Source organism: Thunnus maccoyii, chromosome 22, assembly GCF_910596095.1.
Source record: "Thunnus maccoyii chromosome 22, fThuMac1.1, whole genome shotgun sequence".
Taxonomy (NCBI): domain Eukaryota; kingdom Metazoa; phylum Chordata; class Actinopteri; order Scombriformes; family Scombridae; genus Thunnus; species Thunnus maccoyii.
The window spans coordinates 16,312,914-16,330,641 of record NC_056554.1 but is presented as its reverse complement, the minus strand read 5'-3'; the positions used below and the strand labels follow the sequence as shown (position 1 = coordinate 16,330,641).

General features: G+C 38.1%; 1 protein-coding gene and 1 long non-coding RNA gene across 6 annotated transcripts in view; one reads left to right on the top strand and one right to left on the bottom strand.

Annotated features, from left to right (window-relative positions):
* The first annotated feature begins 550 nt into the window (after nucleotides 1-550).
* rin1b (Ras and Rab interactor 1b) overlaps nucleotides 551-17,728 on the top strand; it is a 32,007-nt gene continuing 14,829 nt past the window's right edge. Inside the window, exons 1-4 of one of the 4 annotated variants that reach the window (XM_042400374.1) lie at nucleotides 551-913; nucleotides 13,796-13,866; nucleotides 16,038-16,181; nucleotides 17,384-17,498. In XM_042400374.1, the coding sequence (XP_042256308.1) occupies nucleotides 16,038-16,181; nucleotides 17,384-17,498 (259 nt within the window). In that variant the 5' untranslated portion in view covers nucleotides 551-913; nucleotides 13,796-13,866. Of the gene's footprint in view, nucleotides 914-3,653; nucleotides 4,927-13,795; nucleotides 13,867-16,037; nucleotides 16,182-17,383; nucleotides 17,499-17,728 lie in introns of those variants that run through there. The other 3 variants (XM_042400375.1, XM_042400376.1, XM_042400373.1) reach the window with 3 other exon arrangements.
* LOC121888850 lies at nucleotides 13,954-17,713 on the bottom strand. Of its 2 annotated transcripts, XR_006093340.1 has the most exons (4): nucleotides 17,603-17,713; nucleotides 17,386-17,481; nucleotides 16,058-16,173; nucleotides 13,954-14,418 (listed from the first exon to the last, which is right to left on the bottom strand). It is a non-coding gene; the product is annotated as an uncharacterized LOC121888850 (long non-coding RNA). The 2 variants fall into 2 exon arrangements; XR_006093339.1 differs by lacking the exon at nucleotides 17,603-17,713 and having other exon boundaries at nucleotides 17,386-17,590.

The following is a 17,728-nucleotide window of genomic DNA, read 5'->3' as shown; positions in this document are numbered from 1 at the left end:
AATTTACCAAAATAGATCAATATTGGGACCAATAAAGTACATCTATCTATCTAGCTATCTATGTAAATGTTGCTGTAATTTAAATAATCAGCATCTTCTAGATCCTCATCTGTTTTCTCTCATGTGAAAAAAGCGCTGCATGTAAAAGTATTTCATGTAATGGAGGACATTTGGGCAAAAAAGTGTTATGAGTAGGTGGTTTTAGTGGCTACGCATTAGTTATTTGGAATCTCATATGGTATAATATAAAGTTATTAAAGGAATTAATATCAAAGTTTATAGTTTATGGTGGCTTTAAAGTGGTGTCTTTTATGGTAGTATCCATTTAATAATGTCAAAAATCATCATCCTTATCATACTTTTTGTCTATGTGGAGTTTCTCTCACCCTTTTAAGGAGTTTTTATGTTTTATGGCATCACTATAAAATTCATATGAAGGCTTAAAGTTTTATTAAGACATCTGCATATATTCTTCTACAATATTGTAAGATTATTGCAGTTTTCCTTTGTTTTTATAACTGGAAAAAAGTGGTTTAAGACGTTTCACTGGTGTACTGATGAAGGTTTAGTGTGGTGAGTGTGTGAGTGAGTGAGAGTGTGTGTGTCAGAGTCAGGGAGGCGGTAGTCCATGGAGGGTGGGAAGGGGGGGTCTCTGCAGTGTCTCTGCTGTGACTGTGTATCACTTCAGATGCTCAGACAGAATTAAAAAATACGCTCCTCCGCCTTTTGTCACCAGTGTTGTGCGCATTTTTTTTTTCCTGACGAACCCGTATTCCCACACAGCATGGTGCTCGGACCCAGACGCTCCAACACTGTCTTCACACACAACCATTCAACTCTCCCGGACGTCTAATTAAACAGACAGCAGAGCACGCGCCAGCGCCGCGCAGCACCTGTACCTTTCAGTCAGAAGGTAAGTTATTTTCGCGCGGAACCAAAAAAAAAAAAAACATGCTTTGGCACTGCTTGAAAGAAATAGACTGCATGAAAGTAAAAGGTGCACCGGGAGTTCCTGGAGAGTTGGCACACGCAGCCTTGGCTGTTGGCTACAGTATCTGTATTAATATTTTCTCCTCCCTTTTTGAAGGTTTCTTTCTGGTCTCCGGTTAAAAGCGCGTCGGCGTTTGTTGTTTAACGTAGTTTCCGGTCAGCAGGGGACGTCGTGGTAAACAATGCTGCTCGGTGATTCATGCATGTGTGTCCCTATTGACATTCAGACTGTGCCAATTAATCAATTTGTGACCAGGACATTTATAGGTCTGCGTCAATGATGAGGTAGTATCCCACAATGCAGCCTGTCCAGAGCCAAATCAGAGGTTTGATTTGATTAAAAAAAGAAGTTTTCAGCCTTCAGAGGAGAAATTTGAGAGGTTTGAAAAGTGTTAAGGGTTGGCACTCATGATGAAAAAGGTGTAGGTGTTAAGATCCAAGTTTCTGGTAGCCTAGTGTCATGACTTTTGGTGTAACTGTGAACATCTCGAGTGCAGGTTTTCCTTCCATCCAGAGAAAAACAGCAGTGTAAAAGTTTGATTCTTTGCATGCACAAGCAGAAGTTCAGTTTCCCTGCAGCTGGCGATACAAAAAAATCAAATGCAGCACACTGTGGAATAACTCTGCTTTGTTGCAGCTTTAGAGGTGATCTGATGCCATTTATTCGTCTGCGTTTTAGCCGAGCTTCACCTCTACCAGCCGGAATTGTGTTCAATTAGCCACTCAGACTTTCATTTTCAGAGTTATCCTGATCTCTCGTCTCCCCTTTGAGGGCAAAGTGAATGTAATCTCACACCATTGGGCTGTTACATAACTTTAAAACTGAAGTGCCATCCTGCCTGTGTAGGAGTAGATGTGATGTTCCCACTTCCTTGCTGTTGTTTTGCTCGTTAATTCTGAGAGGCGCATTACTGTATATGTGGAGTTTTGTGACTTTACATGACTGCTGATTTCCAGGTTTTTTTTTTCTGATGCAGATGACTTGATTGCGTTACAAGCCCTAGCTGTGATTATGCAGCCTGTACCTACATCAAGTCTGTGATTGTTGAGTGCAAAACGACATGTTAATTTTGAAGGTGGTATGACCAAATGTGTGTATGTATTTATATGTGTGTGTGTAGGGGGGGGCTGCATTCTGTCCTGTGTTGTGTAGGAGGAGTGTGATCGCAGAGTGCCCGAGCATGACGCTCAGAGCTGTTGGACAGGGTTCAGTCCTTTGCTGAGCAGTCTGTCCTCTGTGCTGGAAGTGGTGCACAGACAGACACGTTACAGTAACCTGACTCATGTATATGGCAGGCTTCCCCCATCGCCGCTCAGGGATTGTGTCATCGTGCAACACAACAAAGAGACCAGCTCTGAAGATAAGTTTCATTCCCAATGCAAATGTCCACCATTTTGAAAAATCTGGCAGCTACTCAGACAAAATGATGGCTGACGTTCAAGAAAAACACATTACTGTGAAGTGTTTCAGTTATTTTTCCAGCCAAAGAATATTGTTCATTAAGTTTTTTGAGATTATATGACTGCACTTTCTCAATACAGACCAGTTACATACCAGTATATATAATATAACCTATTCAGATCCCCAAACCATTGCAATGGACATAATCTTTCTAGGTCTAGATCTATAATTACTGTCATCCGGCTCTACCCAAAGGCACAAACTTATTTGATTAGATGTCTATAAGCCAATAACAGTGTCCCACATTATGTAAAGTTGACTGCAGTAGAGCCACATCCCCTTTTTCAGCAAGCATGGCCGACTATGAGGCAAGGAGGAAGCATGAGGCACATTTTAATTAATTAATCATATTTTAAAGTACATAATTTGTATTTAAACTACACATGAGATGTAATAATATATGTCTAAATTGGTCAGGGGATCTGAATGTTTGTTAAGATAATACAAAATATATATGCAATGTGTTTTAAAGCACCACTTTATTCATTGAAAAATATATAAACTCATGTTGTTTGTTGAAAAAGGTCTCTTAAGACTATTTATTGTCATTCTTACTAGTAGGTGGTTTCTCTAATGATTTATGGGTGCATTTAGAGTAGAGAGAGTTTGGAACATAATTGGGTTTTGAACAGGTGACTGTTAAAGTTTTAAAAAGCTTCTTATAACAAAACAACGTAGCCCTCTTTCATGTCACTCAAATGTATTTAAATTCTCGTTACCATGGGGATAACACTTTATCTTGTAGGTCCCTTGCTGTCCTGCTAATATCCATAAAACAAATCTTAATAATCTCTGAAAAGCATGTATCAATTAATTCTTAGGACTCTTCTTTGAAAGGATTATATAATGTGGCAGTATGTGGGAAATTGTTGATATTTAGGCTACTCATTATAGAGTTTGTAAAAAAGAACTTAATATGCTCCGTATGATAGTATGACGCACAAGACAAAGTGTGGACCTCTACCATTCAAAGAATTGTTAAGCATATTAACTACGTATGAACCCAAATGTTTCTCTTATAATTAGTACCAAATTGTACCACTCTCTCTGGAAGACATCCTAAAAATGAACCGTCACATATCTGCAAATTTCTTCTGAAAATGTCCCCAAAATCCAATCCACAGGATTTCAGAGGCCTTCACCTCAATCAGGCTTTTGATTTCTGCCTTGATATGACACATTGAAAGATGCTCTCCCCCTTTTTTTTTTGGTCTGAAAATTGTTTTTCATTTCCAACACATTATTCAGGGTTCACCATCTCTCTTCAAAGAGTTCTTTGCAAAACAGGAAGTGAGACCACAACAGACTATTGTCACATAACGAATTAGAAGAAAACATCAATACTGAAGTTCATCCAGTTTGGTTTCTGTATCACAGTACCAGGAATCATCGAAACACCTTCATCGTACTCCACACCCCACCCAACCTTATAGTGTGTTAATGTAAAATATTAACAACAAATTAAACATTTGAAGCTGAAAGATAAAGATTTTGCTGCCTTGAGTGCTCCACTGCACCTCTGTGAAATCCAACTGTATCCCAGCCACAGATAACCCCACTGTTAACATTAGCACCCATTAGCTTCCCCGAAACTCTTCATTTCCTCCCAGTTCACTGTTGCTTTGAAGCTCAACACAGTTCACTGTTGAGGTTCCAAACACCAACAGTGTCGGGTGCTATTACAAGATATTGTCAAAATTCCCCCCTTTTTCTTAGTCTTAGTGTCTTTAACATCAGGTGATTGCTCTGAGTCAAGAAACACACACCTGACACATACCTGACCCTCATTACGACTGGGGCTGCGATAGCGGTTAGATGTCTGAACTGACAGATGACCTTCTTGAAAAGCTTTTAGAGATGTTTAGACGTTAGAAATTAGTCGATAGAGGAGAAAGAAAAAAGTGGTTTGACTTGACATCCTCCCTCCCATTGGGCGCTTCAGAGAGCACAGTATTAGTGCAGGCTTTTGTCCTCTTGTGGTCACTCTAACACAATCTGAAAATGGAGGATGAAAGTGATCCCTCATTGTCATTGTCAGGACTCCACTCAGAGGATTCATGCAAGAGTGTAGAAAGCCTAAAGAGGCCTGGACAATGAAATAAAATGCAATTGTTAGGCTTTTTAATAGATCCCAAGTGAAAAAATAATGTACATAAGTGCATTTGAAATGCATTGAAATATTATGTTTCAATTACATTTATATAAATGTGTACTTATTTTAAATAGATTGAAAGTAAATTAATTTTATGCTATCATGAAATACTCAAAAGTATGACGACTACATCTTCTGCCACCTTCCACCTTTATATTTAAAGAACAGCCACCGTACCTATACAAATATATATATATATATCATCACATATTATTATTTTTTGGTTTTTATGAACTTCTCTTTTTACTGTAACCCCGGAGGAACCTTTTTTCAATGCATCACATGGTGGGACAACAGTGTGCAGTTGGATGCTGTTTGGATGGTGAGAATATTGTTTATTTTATTTACCCTAATTTTCAAAGAAAGGAAAAATACTTGTTTATGTTATGCAATACTTCTTGAAGTTGTACACTTTGAATGTTTATTTGTAATTGCATTTTACACAATAGAACTAATGACACAGTATTCATGAAATCTATCATTCATAAGTATTGGACTCAATTTAACTAAGCAGTAACCTCTGAGGCTGAAAAATGAAGCCAACACAGAAGTGCCAAAAGTTCCTCAAATGGCCACTTGAGGCTGAGTCAACCCCATGTTAAAATGCCCAACTTTACAACAGAAATAAACATGTTTACAGCCTGTTACAAAAAAACGTTTTGGTCTCTATAGCTAATTTCCCCATTCATGACAACTTTGACAGGGGGTGAATTTTTATATAACTCACTCGTTTACATTTTATTAAGGCTTTTTACTATGCATAATTAAGGGAATGGCCACTTTGAGTGACAGGTGGGTGCCTTCACAGGCAAGTCGTTACCACGGCGACAACGTTGGTTAGGTATCGTAACCATGGTGTAAAACCAGTTTCACAGAGTAAAGAGTCTTGCTCAGCATTTGGTTGCACTAAAAGACCCTCTAAGGATTCGGATGTTCAGTTTTTTGTATTAAGTACATTTTGTTTTAATGTTTTTAAGCCTGTTTTTCACTAGCAAAAAAAACATTAGCATCATCACAGTTAGCTATAGACTATAAATGAACCATGCTAACTAAGCTAACAGCTAGCAGCTAGTGTTAAGGTCAGCGCCACCCTCTCGTCCAAATATGGTCACTTTTGCCTCCAAAAATCCAAGATGGCGACGGTCAAAATGCAAACTTGAGGCTTCAAAACGGAAGTCTACAAACCAGTGGCTACGTTCATTATTTTTTACAGTCTGTGATTTTAACCGTGTATTTTAACAGTATTACTTAAGTGTATTTGTAATATAAAAAGAATTAAACATAATTTTGATGTCTCTTTTAGCTTTTAATGCATAATCTGAGATTACAGGAGTGAAGTATATTTAAGCACGTTGATAGTACAATTTAAAGTCTCCCTTATAATATATTGTTAGGAGTTTTCACACTTAAAATGTATTTGAAATGCTCGAGCAGTAGGTAGAAATACACTAGTAGACTAATGTAGATGTATTTGTAAACGATTTATGTTAGATTATATGTACACTCAAAGTACAATTTACATTATATTATAAATGTATTTCAGTTGTACTGTAAATTAAAGAACAGCATGAGTGAAAGTAAAATAATTAGTACATTTTAGCACAGTCAAGTATACATCATACAATCAAAGTTGAGCTTTTGTACAACTTTAATACTGTTTAAGTGTAATAAGTACAAAAATAGTTTCCAATTTTAATACACTTTAAGTACACTATTTAGCAGTCTGGACACAAGTACCCTTTAGTGTGCTGTAGCATACTAACATTTATTATACTTTAGTGTATTAATTTTTCACTTGGGGCGATAAGAGCTTTTCCATTGAAAAACATTTTAACAGCATTGTCATTTCATATGTTAATGTCCAGCTTTGCCACGGTTTGTTATTGAGAAGAAATAGACCCCAAAGTTATTAAACTAGCTCTGGAAACGCTGTTGCACTGAAAATGAACACAAAATCTCCGAAAAACCTGCGTTGCCTCTGACTTTGTGAAATATCTACTTAAACATCTACACGGTTTCCCCAAACAAAACTTTAAAAAGCACTCTGTTTTTTCAGAGGCATTATTCACACTCACTTATCACAAACCTTTGGCATTACCTAACAGTCCTTCACAAAAATAATGTTTGGTATGAAGAGCTCCTCATGCCAATCCATCATTAGTCACACTGTGAATCACGCAGAGTCACGGAGGGGTCGAAACAGATCAGGAAAGGCAGGATATATGACGTTAAAAAAACCTTTTTAAATGCTTGAATCCCCATGCTCCCCCACAGATATTGGGATTTTTTGGATAACAGAATGCAACTTAAACTGGTCTCATCTCTTTTGTCCAAACACCAAATGTAAGTTGTTTTTTCTGAAAAATGTGAATGTTGCCAAGCAGTTGAGGCTGACAGTATTCAGCATTCAAAATCTGACAGCTTGGCGAGATAATTTCAGTTGTTTTGTGTTTTGAGAAGTGACAGCATCTTGGAAAAAAAGATGGTTTTCAATTTAAATTGGAGGCAAGAATAATTACTTAGCTGGATTGTTATCCTGGCAATGGGACTTATAAGAAACTTAAACTTAAAAACCCAACCTGTTCAGATGGACACATCTGGTGTTGCAAGCTTTTACCGACAAGCTCACAAACATGAAAGAAAACCAAGAGAAACACTCAGCAAATATTTTATATATATAATAACATTTGGGATTATAATAATCACCAAACATCACATAATAATCAATCAGAAATCCAAACGTGAAGCAATTGTTTGTTAAAGCCAATGATTAGAGTTTTGCTCAAGACCTTGTGGGCGTGTACAGACTGTGCTTGATTGACAGCTCCGTCGCTCCCTCCATAATATCGTTGTTCATTCGTAGAGTTTAGTGACATCACGTAATTTGCAGTATAGCTCAACCCAGCTTTAACTTGAGCAGAGGTCAGAGGTCAGGTTTACAGCCATCAATTAGAAGTTCAGTAATTTTCATTCATCAACTGTCCACAATTTTATAGTATTACAACTATTTTACAATTAACTTTGTATTGAGCAAAATGTGCTGTATAACTTGAAATACAGTAAAAATGTATTTTCTTACTTAAATTTGTATTTAAAGCCACTATATGTAGATTTTTTTTTAAGCTTCAACCTGGTGAAAAAATTGATACAGTCATTGTGTTTTTGATTTCACCACTTGATGGTGCCAAAGTCAGACATTTTTAGATTCTACTGCAGTGGCTTTAATATCTGTTCAACATAGTTTCTTTCATGTGTAAAGATAAAAGAGGAAAAAATATAAATACTGTAACAGAATTAAATTTATATTTAAATGATGACAAAAATGAACTGAGTGTGGGATTAGGGAATAATTTACAATGATCCTTAATTGAAATCTTATGTTCTGTTATTCAAATGAATTATTCTGAGAAAGTTGTAATTAAAAACAAAAACAAATATTAGTCATTATAGATTTTTGTTGGACATACATAAATAATTCTTTATACATGTTTTTTTTTAACTTGAGTAAAGTTAATTACTTTGAACGTATATTTTTTATTTTATATTTTCTTTATATTTATATGGCATTTTGCATACATTTGCCATATTGTGATATATATCAATATCCGGATTAATATCGTGATAATGATTTCAACCACATTGCCCAGCTGTTCGTTTGGACTACACACTTGTAAATTACTCAGTTGGCTTATTTTTACCTTAGAGTATTTCTGATTAAAACATTTCAAAATGATCATATGGATTATTATCTTAGGTATGCAGAACGTAAAATATTAAAGCAGCTTTTTTCTCAAAGTATTTTTAGAGGCGGTTTGGTTCATCTCAGCGTCACGCACAGCAGAGAAGAATTAAGGGAAGATGCTGTGGACCATTTATGGAGAAATATGAGACAGTTTAAAGATTTTATGACATAATGATGGATAGTCTATAGCTCCTCTCTCTCTCTCACACACATACATGCACACACACACCACTGGTCTGACAGAACTATTTGTGATAATGCCCCCTTCTGAATCACAGCACCAGTTAGCCAACATGCTTCTAAAATTATGAATATTCACAGTTATGCTAACAGTCCTTCTTTTCTCCTACAGCCCAAGTGTTGCTTCTGACTCATACAAATGCCTTTGTACAACTTCGTCACACGCAAACACACACACACACACACACACACACACACAGCTCTCACTTCCCTGTCGCTGCCCCTGAGTGCCATCGCTACAGCGCTTTTGCAGAAGGCATCAAAACGGACACCTGTCACCAGTCAGCAGGCCCCCGTGCCCACCCTTGGCCCCCCCGTGGATACTTATAGCCCACTGCAATTATGTTGTTCCATTAGTCATCCCACGCATGCAGTGATGGGCTGCTGGCTATACTTAGACACCGCCGTGGGTCACTCTTGTGCGAATGAGAGATTTTACAGACTGATGCTCGCAGTTGTCGTCAAACACGATGAATAGAGATGAATAATCAGTGGTTGTTTTTACTTGTGTTTGTGTCAGTTTACTGTTAATTTTGAGACCCTGACGTCTTTTACTGCGTGTCCTACTATTTGTTTGTCACGTTAGAGAGCTTCATAAGTTTAAGATCCCCTCCAGGCATGTTTGAAAACATAAAAAAATACTCAGATTTTAATCATAATCTGTGGCTGATGTGGTTACCTCAAGATGTTTCCTGCTTCACTGAGTAATGTATGTGCACTTCAGGCTCCAGGTTTCCACATTAAACTTGGTTAAGTTGCATATTGGACCATGATTGGCTCCAAACTAGTTGTGATGTCGCATACCATGCTCAAAGGTACAGACCTCTAACTCAGATTTCAGATGAGCACAGAAATACTTTCCCCTATATAGCAGATGGATGTGAAAACAGCCTTCTATTCTTAAACTCTGCTCATACATCCTTCTGTAAAGTGAAGAACAAACAAAATGGTGAAAAATGTTTCCCAAAGCCGAAGGTGACGTCCTAAAATGTCTTGAGAAAATATTCACATTTGAGAAGCTGGAATCAGAGAATCCTCACACCGAAACTACACAATGGGTGTATTTCCAGTGACTCCCAAAATGACATATATTAGTATTTTCAGTGCCTGCTATAGGACTGATGGGGACCAGGCCACATAGGTTGATTGTACCTGCACCCCAGATTGACCCACAGGAGCGTAATATTCTGCTTTCCAAAGCTGTTACAAATCACTGTTAAGAAAAATAATGATGTTTTATGGCGTGACAACGTTGTGGTTCAGGTCTGGTTAGGTTAAGGCACAAAAACCACTTGGTTAGATTTAGAGAAAGATCCTGGTTTGGTTTCTACTTCCTTAAAGTTATGCAACTTTCGTCGTCATGGCAACAGTAGACACAACAACAGTCGTTATGTATATGTTTGTTTTGGTTTTTTTTAAATGTTCCGACTCAGGATTGGAAACAGGAAGTGAACGGTGGTCTCCTGCAGCAAAGGCCACTTTTAGCCTTTTTGCCATCTAGTATCTAGCATCCCCCCAACAACCTTATATTGACGTCATCTGAACTGCGTCACTTCCCCGGTTCATAATTACTATGGCTGCTAGATGGCGTAAACGTAACTATAGGTCGTTTTTGCCAGTCTGTTGTTTTTCTAGTTAGGACGGGCTGAAAAAATGACTCAAAACGATTAATCGATTATCAAAATATTTGCCAATTAAGTTTCTGTCAATTGACTAATCAATTTATCAACTAATCATTGCAGCTCTAATTCCAGCCATTTGGTGGAGTTGGGTAACCTACAGACATAAAAATAATAATCTCATCTGTTGGCAAGAAAGCTAAAACACATATTCCCCAAAATGTTGACACTTTGTTTTGTGACACGGTCAGAAAAGTCTGGAGTTTACGTTCCTGTTATTCTATCATAGATTAGATTTTTGTAAAATGATCATCTATAAAAGTTTTGTCCAACTTACATTTGGGCTTTGACCAGTAGTAAAATTAGGGAGATTATTGTTTTGTCAAAAGTAGATAAACGCTATTGTACACAAAGATAAATTATGATTTTGCAACACATTATATTTCAATGGGAAGTACAATAACTGTCAAATGTGCAGAGAAAAAAAATGGACTCAGAATATGTAAGATAAACAAAATACCAAAAATCTAAAACCTATAAGGAAATCTGCAAGAAAATGTCAACATACATACAGTATATACATAATAAATGAAAAGATTTTTTTTTTAACTGGAGATGTGCTTCTCTAGTGCCTGCCTATCAAAATCTCCAGATGGAAACACCGTATGTAAGATGTGACAACGGGCAAAGTGTACAACATCGCTGTCTGTTTTCTGTATCACTGTCATTACATGTTTATTGGCTTGAGGTTACATTTGTGCAGAAAATGTATCCAGAGCGTTGTGAAGACTCTGCATTGGACCGTGGATGATGAGGCAGACGTGCTGGAGATGGTCTCTAGCTGCATCAGCTCAGTGTCGAGGGGGTGGGAGATGTTGTCAAGGATTCAGTTTCCTCCTCGTCTTCCCTCTGCTGCTGTCTCGAGGGTCTCTGTAACTGTCTCTGGACTTATTTTGTTATGTTTTGTGTTGTTTCTTTTTTCCTGCGGCATAACTGGCCAAACATAAAGTACAGTACTAATGATTTATCGTCATCATTGGAGCTGAAATTGAATTTATGAGTTAAAGAGAATAGATCAACTGTAAATGTCAGGCTTTTGGTGTCCATAGTTCAGGATTAAAGAGCAAACGCCTCTTTTTCGGCTCAATATTTTTCAACTAATGATCAGAAATTGTCTTTGGATTGGCAAAGATACTATAATTTCTTCTCTGAAAGTAGCCTCAAGGTACCAACGCAGCTAGAAGATGTGTTGTGTTAAAGGGTATTAACCTGTGCTCTTTTGCTTGTACTATCTGTATCATTATGGCTTCATCTACCTACGCATAAAACTCAGCTGAATACAAGTTCATCTGCATTCTCTGGAGGCTTCTGGGAATTGTAGGAAATCACTTACAGGAGCAAAAAGCAAAAAAAAGAGCACACCTAACTCCAAGAATTGGTCCAGATCCTCTAGCCCTGTTGGGGATTTTTCACAACCTGGCAAGCTGTTTTTATTAACGCTCGTAAATGATCTATAAAGCTAAATCATTTATTGACCATTAATAAAGCCAGCACTGCCTATAAACTCTTTATGGAGGGTTAGGGTTAGGGTTACCAGTTTTGATATGCTTTGAAAAACTGGCTGCAGCAATGATCGTCTAAAACTTGCAAAACCATCAGTATGGTTCTGTAAAATATTCTTACATCCCCCGTGTTAATGTTTCCTCCCTTGAACACAACAGCAAATATGTGGTGGTGCGTTCACTACCACTAGGAACAAGTTGAAAAGTGTATGTATTGATGAAAGTCCTGCTCTCAAGATGAATCCACTACCAGCTCCTTCACCCTGTAGCCTACTCACAGCAGAGGTTTCATGGACGTGGTAACAAATGTAGAAACACTTCAAACAAAGCATCGATCCCTTGGGGGCGCCACTGTGCCTCTCTGCAGCCTGAGGGGACAAACTGCGTCCTGCAGATCTGGACGCCATGATGTTGTCCATCTGCATCAGATTGAGCTTCTCCGTGATTTGCTGCACTGATCTTTCTCTTCCTACACTCTTGTCCTGATAATTTTTTATTATTCTCCTCTTCAGATCCATTTAGGACGACATACCTCCCTCCTGACTTTTTTTTGTCTTGGCTCTCATCTTACCAGGGGCTTGTTATATGAAATAAACTGTGCACATATCTGCTTAACAGATGCGTGATGGTTTAATAAGCGTTGGAAGGTGATTTTATTTGCATAAGTGGTACATCTAATGGCTCTTAAAATGGACAAAAGATTTATTTTGTGCCAATGCCCTTAAAATCTAAACAAAACTGGCAAGAAGAGAGATGAGCTCAAGACTGATACCTGTAGCACCCGCTGTGTTTTCTGCTAAAACATGGTCTTTTGTAAGCATTTGAGTCACTCCATCACTCCGTCATCACTCGCTCAGCCAGCTCGTCGGTCAGTCCTTCTGCCCAGTTTTGCTTTTCTGTCCAAATTTCTCATCTCCTCTGCAAGAACATATAAACAAATCAGGTTTTCTCTTGTCAGTCAGTCAGCATTTTGCACAAATGAATCTGATGTTACCCTCTCCAAAAAAAATACCATCAACTGAGCCTGTCTCTCTGAGGAGGCAACGTAATTTAGGATTTCCCAAAACTCCACTTTCCTCTACGACTCCCCACAGACCCCCCCCCCCCCCCCTCTTCAGACAAGTCTTGCCCTAACTGTCTCCTCATCTACTTTTCTTGTTAAGTGCTCAGTGTGTTCGACAGCATCAGACTCTCTCAGTCTGTCCCGCTGGGTTCCAGACTGCTGCTGCTGCTGCTGCTGCTGCAAAAACACCTTGTTAGATATACAGTGAACGTCTCCTTCTGTTTATTACATTTCCAGTCTGCCAGCTTGAACTGTAACGCTGCAGGCCCTGCTGAAGTTGTGATTTCCTTACCCGGCTTTAATTTTCAGTCTTGGCTCTTTCTCTTTTCATCATTGTATCTTTTTATCTTTCTCTTCTGTTTCTCCCTCTCTCTCTCTCTCTCTCTCTGTATGTGTGTGTGTCTCTCTCTTTCTCTGAGGGAATTACATAAGGCTTTCTGTGTGTGTGGGCAGCATTGCATTTTATGTAAGGCGGACCTGGAAATGGCTAGCGAAACACTTGGGTCTTGCTCTGTTTTTCTCTCTCTCTCTCTCTCTCTCTCTCTCTTTCCGCTGGTCTTATAGCCTTGTGTGGTTTGTGCGTGCGGTTGGGTCATCGGACTCTGGATCCGTGTGGTGGTCGGCTCCAGATATACGACTCAGAGTCACACACACACAGCTTATTTTTTCAAAGCACACCTTTGAATTCTCCTGATATGAAGATGATGGTGTCTGTTGACTCGTAATGCTCATGAGAAGTGTGTAAAATCCTGTCTGAAGTGCATTTTTATCAGATAAATCAGACATATTTTGCTGGAAATTTTCTTATTTTCAAACAAAACAGTTCTCTCTAAAAAGTCTTGCAGCTGTCAGAGCAAACCTGCAATTATTACATAACGCAGACGCCCTCCTTTGATTGATGTCTCCTGCATTTGATTCCTAACCCCTCGAAGGCTATTTACTGTTTCATGTTAATGGTTCCACAGAGTGCAGATTGGTGCATGGATAACTGGTTTCCCCCAAGAGGAGGGGAGAGTTATGTAACAGGTGGCAGGAGGTGAGGAGAAATGTGAAAAATTCAAATGTGTTATTGAATGAAAATAATATTCATAATGCTTCCTCCTCTGATAACAGGTTGCTTCATCTGATTTTTAGAGCAACACAGTCATTGCTCAGGAGTGAACTTTGGTGCTCCGATGTGAGGGAGGAAGCATCGAGGGAAGCTGCCAAAAAAATACTGATTATTAAAGGCATCACTTTTTTTAATTTATTTATTTAAAAAAAAAAAAAAAAAGACAGGAAAAAAATAAAGCTTCCTAGAAATAAAACACCTCTGCATACCGGAAAAACCTGTCACCCCTTTAACATAGTGTGCGTGCATGTTTGTGTGTGTATATACAGTATAAATATGTGTGTGTGTGTGTGTGTGTGTGTGTGTGTGTGTTCATATGTGCACGCGCATCTCCAACTTGACAGAGAAAGGGTGTTTCACTGAGTGGGAATGCCTGGTAGGATGTGTAGGCCCGGGTTGCCATGGCAACCATCTGCTGCTACGCTCGCAAACGTTCGCCGGCAGCCCACACAGTGTGACATCCAGCAGCAAGCCAATCTGAGAGACAGAGAGAGAGAGAGAGAGAGGGAGAGAGGGAAAGTGAATCTGTGATTGAACGCAACATTAAAGGGCCAAAAATAAGCAAAACACACAGCTGAAGCTGTTTTAACTATATGAGAATGTGCATTTTTTTCTGAAACATGTAAGTTTAAACGTTGGTATTAGTTGTCAAGTAAAAGCAGTTACGTTGACAACAGAGAGACGTTCATCTCTCTGACCGACACGATGAAGCACACACAATCTGTCTGTGTTATTATGATGATTTGCAATGAGTTATGAAAGTTGTGAGAAGTTTTCCATGTTTTCCAAATGTGATTGTTAAGAATGAGTGTAAAGGTGATTTACATATATATGGTCAAATACTCTGTATAGGAACTTTATGCATTGTAACCACATCATTATTATGTTAGAATGATATTATTTAGTTGGTAACTTATGTATGGACATATATAGATATGTATACATATAGTTATGTACATAGATAAGTATTCTTTAACTCATAATTATGACTATGGTAACTACAGGTTGGGTAGCAGATTGTATCTGACTTTGTTGCAGTGTTTTAATGAAATATACAGCAGTTACTGACTTGTGATTGCTTTTCGATAACCCAGAAGAACGTTTAAAGAAATAATATACTAAAGTGAGATTAAGAACATAAATAATTATGAGCTATTTGAAGTACAGTAATGCTAGTTATGAGCCCAGGTAATCCTAAAGTAATCAAATATAATCAGGTTACGTTACTGTGTTGGAGTAATCCAACAAATTATGTGAAAGAAAAGTATTTAAAGGAATCTTACCCTAAATGACGTCACTGGATTTCATATATTTCAATTATTGTTTTATCAGGAGCTTGTCCTGTGTGTGTGTGTGTGTGTGTGTGTGTGTGTGTGTGTTCTAGTCTTTGTCCTGTTTATTTTGTAATGTTATGTGTTATGATGTAAGTTGTTATGGTTGCATTGTCACAATGCAAAGCTTTTTTTGTGGATCCCAGGAAGAATAGCTGCTGCAGTGCTGTAGTTAATGGGGATCCTAATAAACTAAACTAAACAACAACATTTTGACAGACGCTTTAAAATGTTGGGAATTTGAACTGAAGTCTGGTGAAGGATTACGTAGTTAAAGCCACATTTAGATAGCAGATAAAAGTCTGTTACATTAGACAGACGATTTGCTTTTTTGAACTATGAAAAATGACGTTTAGTTATTTTTTACTTGGCATCTCAAATCTGACACAAATCTGACTTGTGGTAATGCAGTCACAGTCTGATTGGATTTTGTGGAACTTTTATGTCGCTACCATGTGACATTCATAATGATTTCATGCTGGCGGCTCAGTGTAGATGAGGTTGGTGCTGCCAATAAGACGGAGGAAAGCTGAGAGGAAGAGTTCAGTAAGATGAAAGACAGTTTGGTTTTGAAGTGTGCTCGATTACAAGCAGAAACTTTTTTTTGCTTATTAGCCAAAGTAGCATCCATTTTACTTCTGAAGGAACAAACCAGCCACATTAAATCATAACGTCAGAGGCCTAACAGCAAAACAAAACACAGTATTTGAAGCACATGTAGAACTGATCTGATGTTTTTTTTGTATGATAACCTCTGTGTTTCAGATGCAGGAGGTGGACAGTACCCAGCCAGGCTCTCTGAGAGCCTTCAGCGTCCTGGATCGTCTGCTGTTGACGCACCAGGTGTGGCTGCAGCTGTCGCTCAACCAAGACTCCGCCCTCTATATCCTGCTCAGAGAGCCTGTTGGGGTGAGGACCAATCAATCATATTAATCAATTAAAAGAATATAGGGATGCGTTTTGGTGCCCATTAATGAACTTAAAAGTTACACAAGGAAAACATGATCCATCCAAGCACATTGTCATATATAAGATGATTTATTGAAGTTAAAAAAAGGGTAATTTTTTGTAGAGCTGCAAAAAATAGTTGATTAATCAATTAGTCAATCAAATATTTTCATAAATGAATAATCATTTCAGTAATTTTTAAAGCAAAAATGCCAAACATTTGCTGGTTCCAGCTTCTCAAACATGAAGATTTGATGCTTTTTTTGTCATACATGATAATAAATTAATATTCTTTGTTTTTGAACTGTTGGTCAGACAAAGCCAGACATTTGAAGATGTCACCTTTCGACTCTGAAAAATAATTACTGTAATTTTTTACTAAGTTCTGATATTTTATAGACAAAACAATTAAACGATTAATTGAGAAAATAATCAGCAGATTAATTGATAATGAAAATAAATTGTTAGTTGCAGCCCTAAACTTTTGTTCGTCTCTACAAACATCATGCTAATAAATACGCTATTTGCTTTCTTGGTAAGAGTTAGATGAAAAAATCGATACCCCTCTTATATTTGTGTGTTAAGTTCAGAGCTGAAGCCCAGAGGTGATTAGCTTAGCTAATTTTTAAACTTGACCAACAAAATTGTGCATATCCCGGCGCTTTATGAATCTATACTTCATAAACGTACAGAGATGAGAGGGAAAAGAAGAGAGACTGGAGGAAAATGACAGACAGAAGCAGAATTTCAAGGGAGCTCAGAGTTCAGTCAGAGTCATGCGAATGATATAAGGTGAAAATTAGCTTCACGTTCTGTCTTAACACACTACAAAGCTCACAAATTAACACGATGTATCTTGTTTCAGTAAACCATACAAAATCAAAAACAGAAATGTAAAAAACATAGGGGGAGTTGAATGCTGTAACATGCCAGGCTAGCTGTTTACCCCTGCTTCCAGTCTTTATGCTAAGCTAAGCTAAATGCTTAGCTTAGCATAAGCTAACTGTTCTGATATCGAGAACAGTTGGAGTGTAAAGAAACCTTTAAGTAGCTGTTATTTTATCTTCTCCTGAAAAATCTGTGAAGAAAATATTTATTTTAAGAAAGACAATAACATCTTTGTATTTGTTTCTTGTTTCTGTGGTGCTTGTTGGTGCTTACAGACCTTTTTGGTGCGCAAATGCAGCTCCAGCCAGAGAAAGGTGCTGTGTTTGAGAGTAACAGCTGACAGAAGTGCCTCCTCTGTTAAGGAGTGCTTCATCTGTGAGGAGGACTCCAGTGAGTATCAAACAGGCTTAGCACATATTTATCCGCCTGCGGTCGTAGCAACACACACATTTCTCTGCTCACAGTTTGTGGCGTAGTGCAGTTCATACACTTACTGGGTGAAGTGATGTGGGACAAAGAGGATGGATCCTCCAAATTATTTGCAGCTGCTGTACTAGCTGCTAAATGTGAGCAAGTCTCCCACAGAGTCCGCAGCTGTCAATCAAACTCTGTCTGTTCTG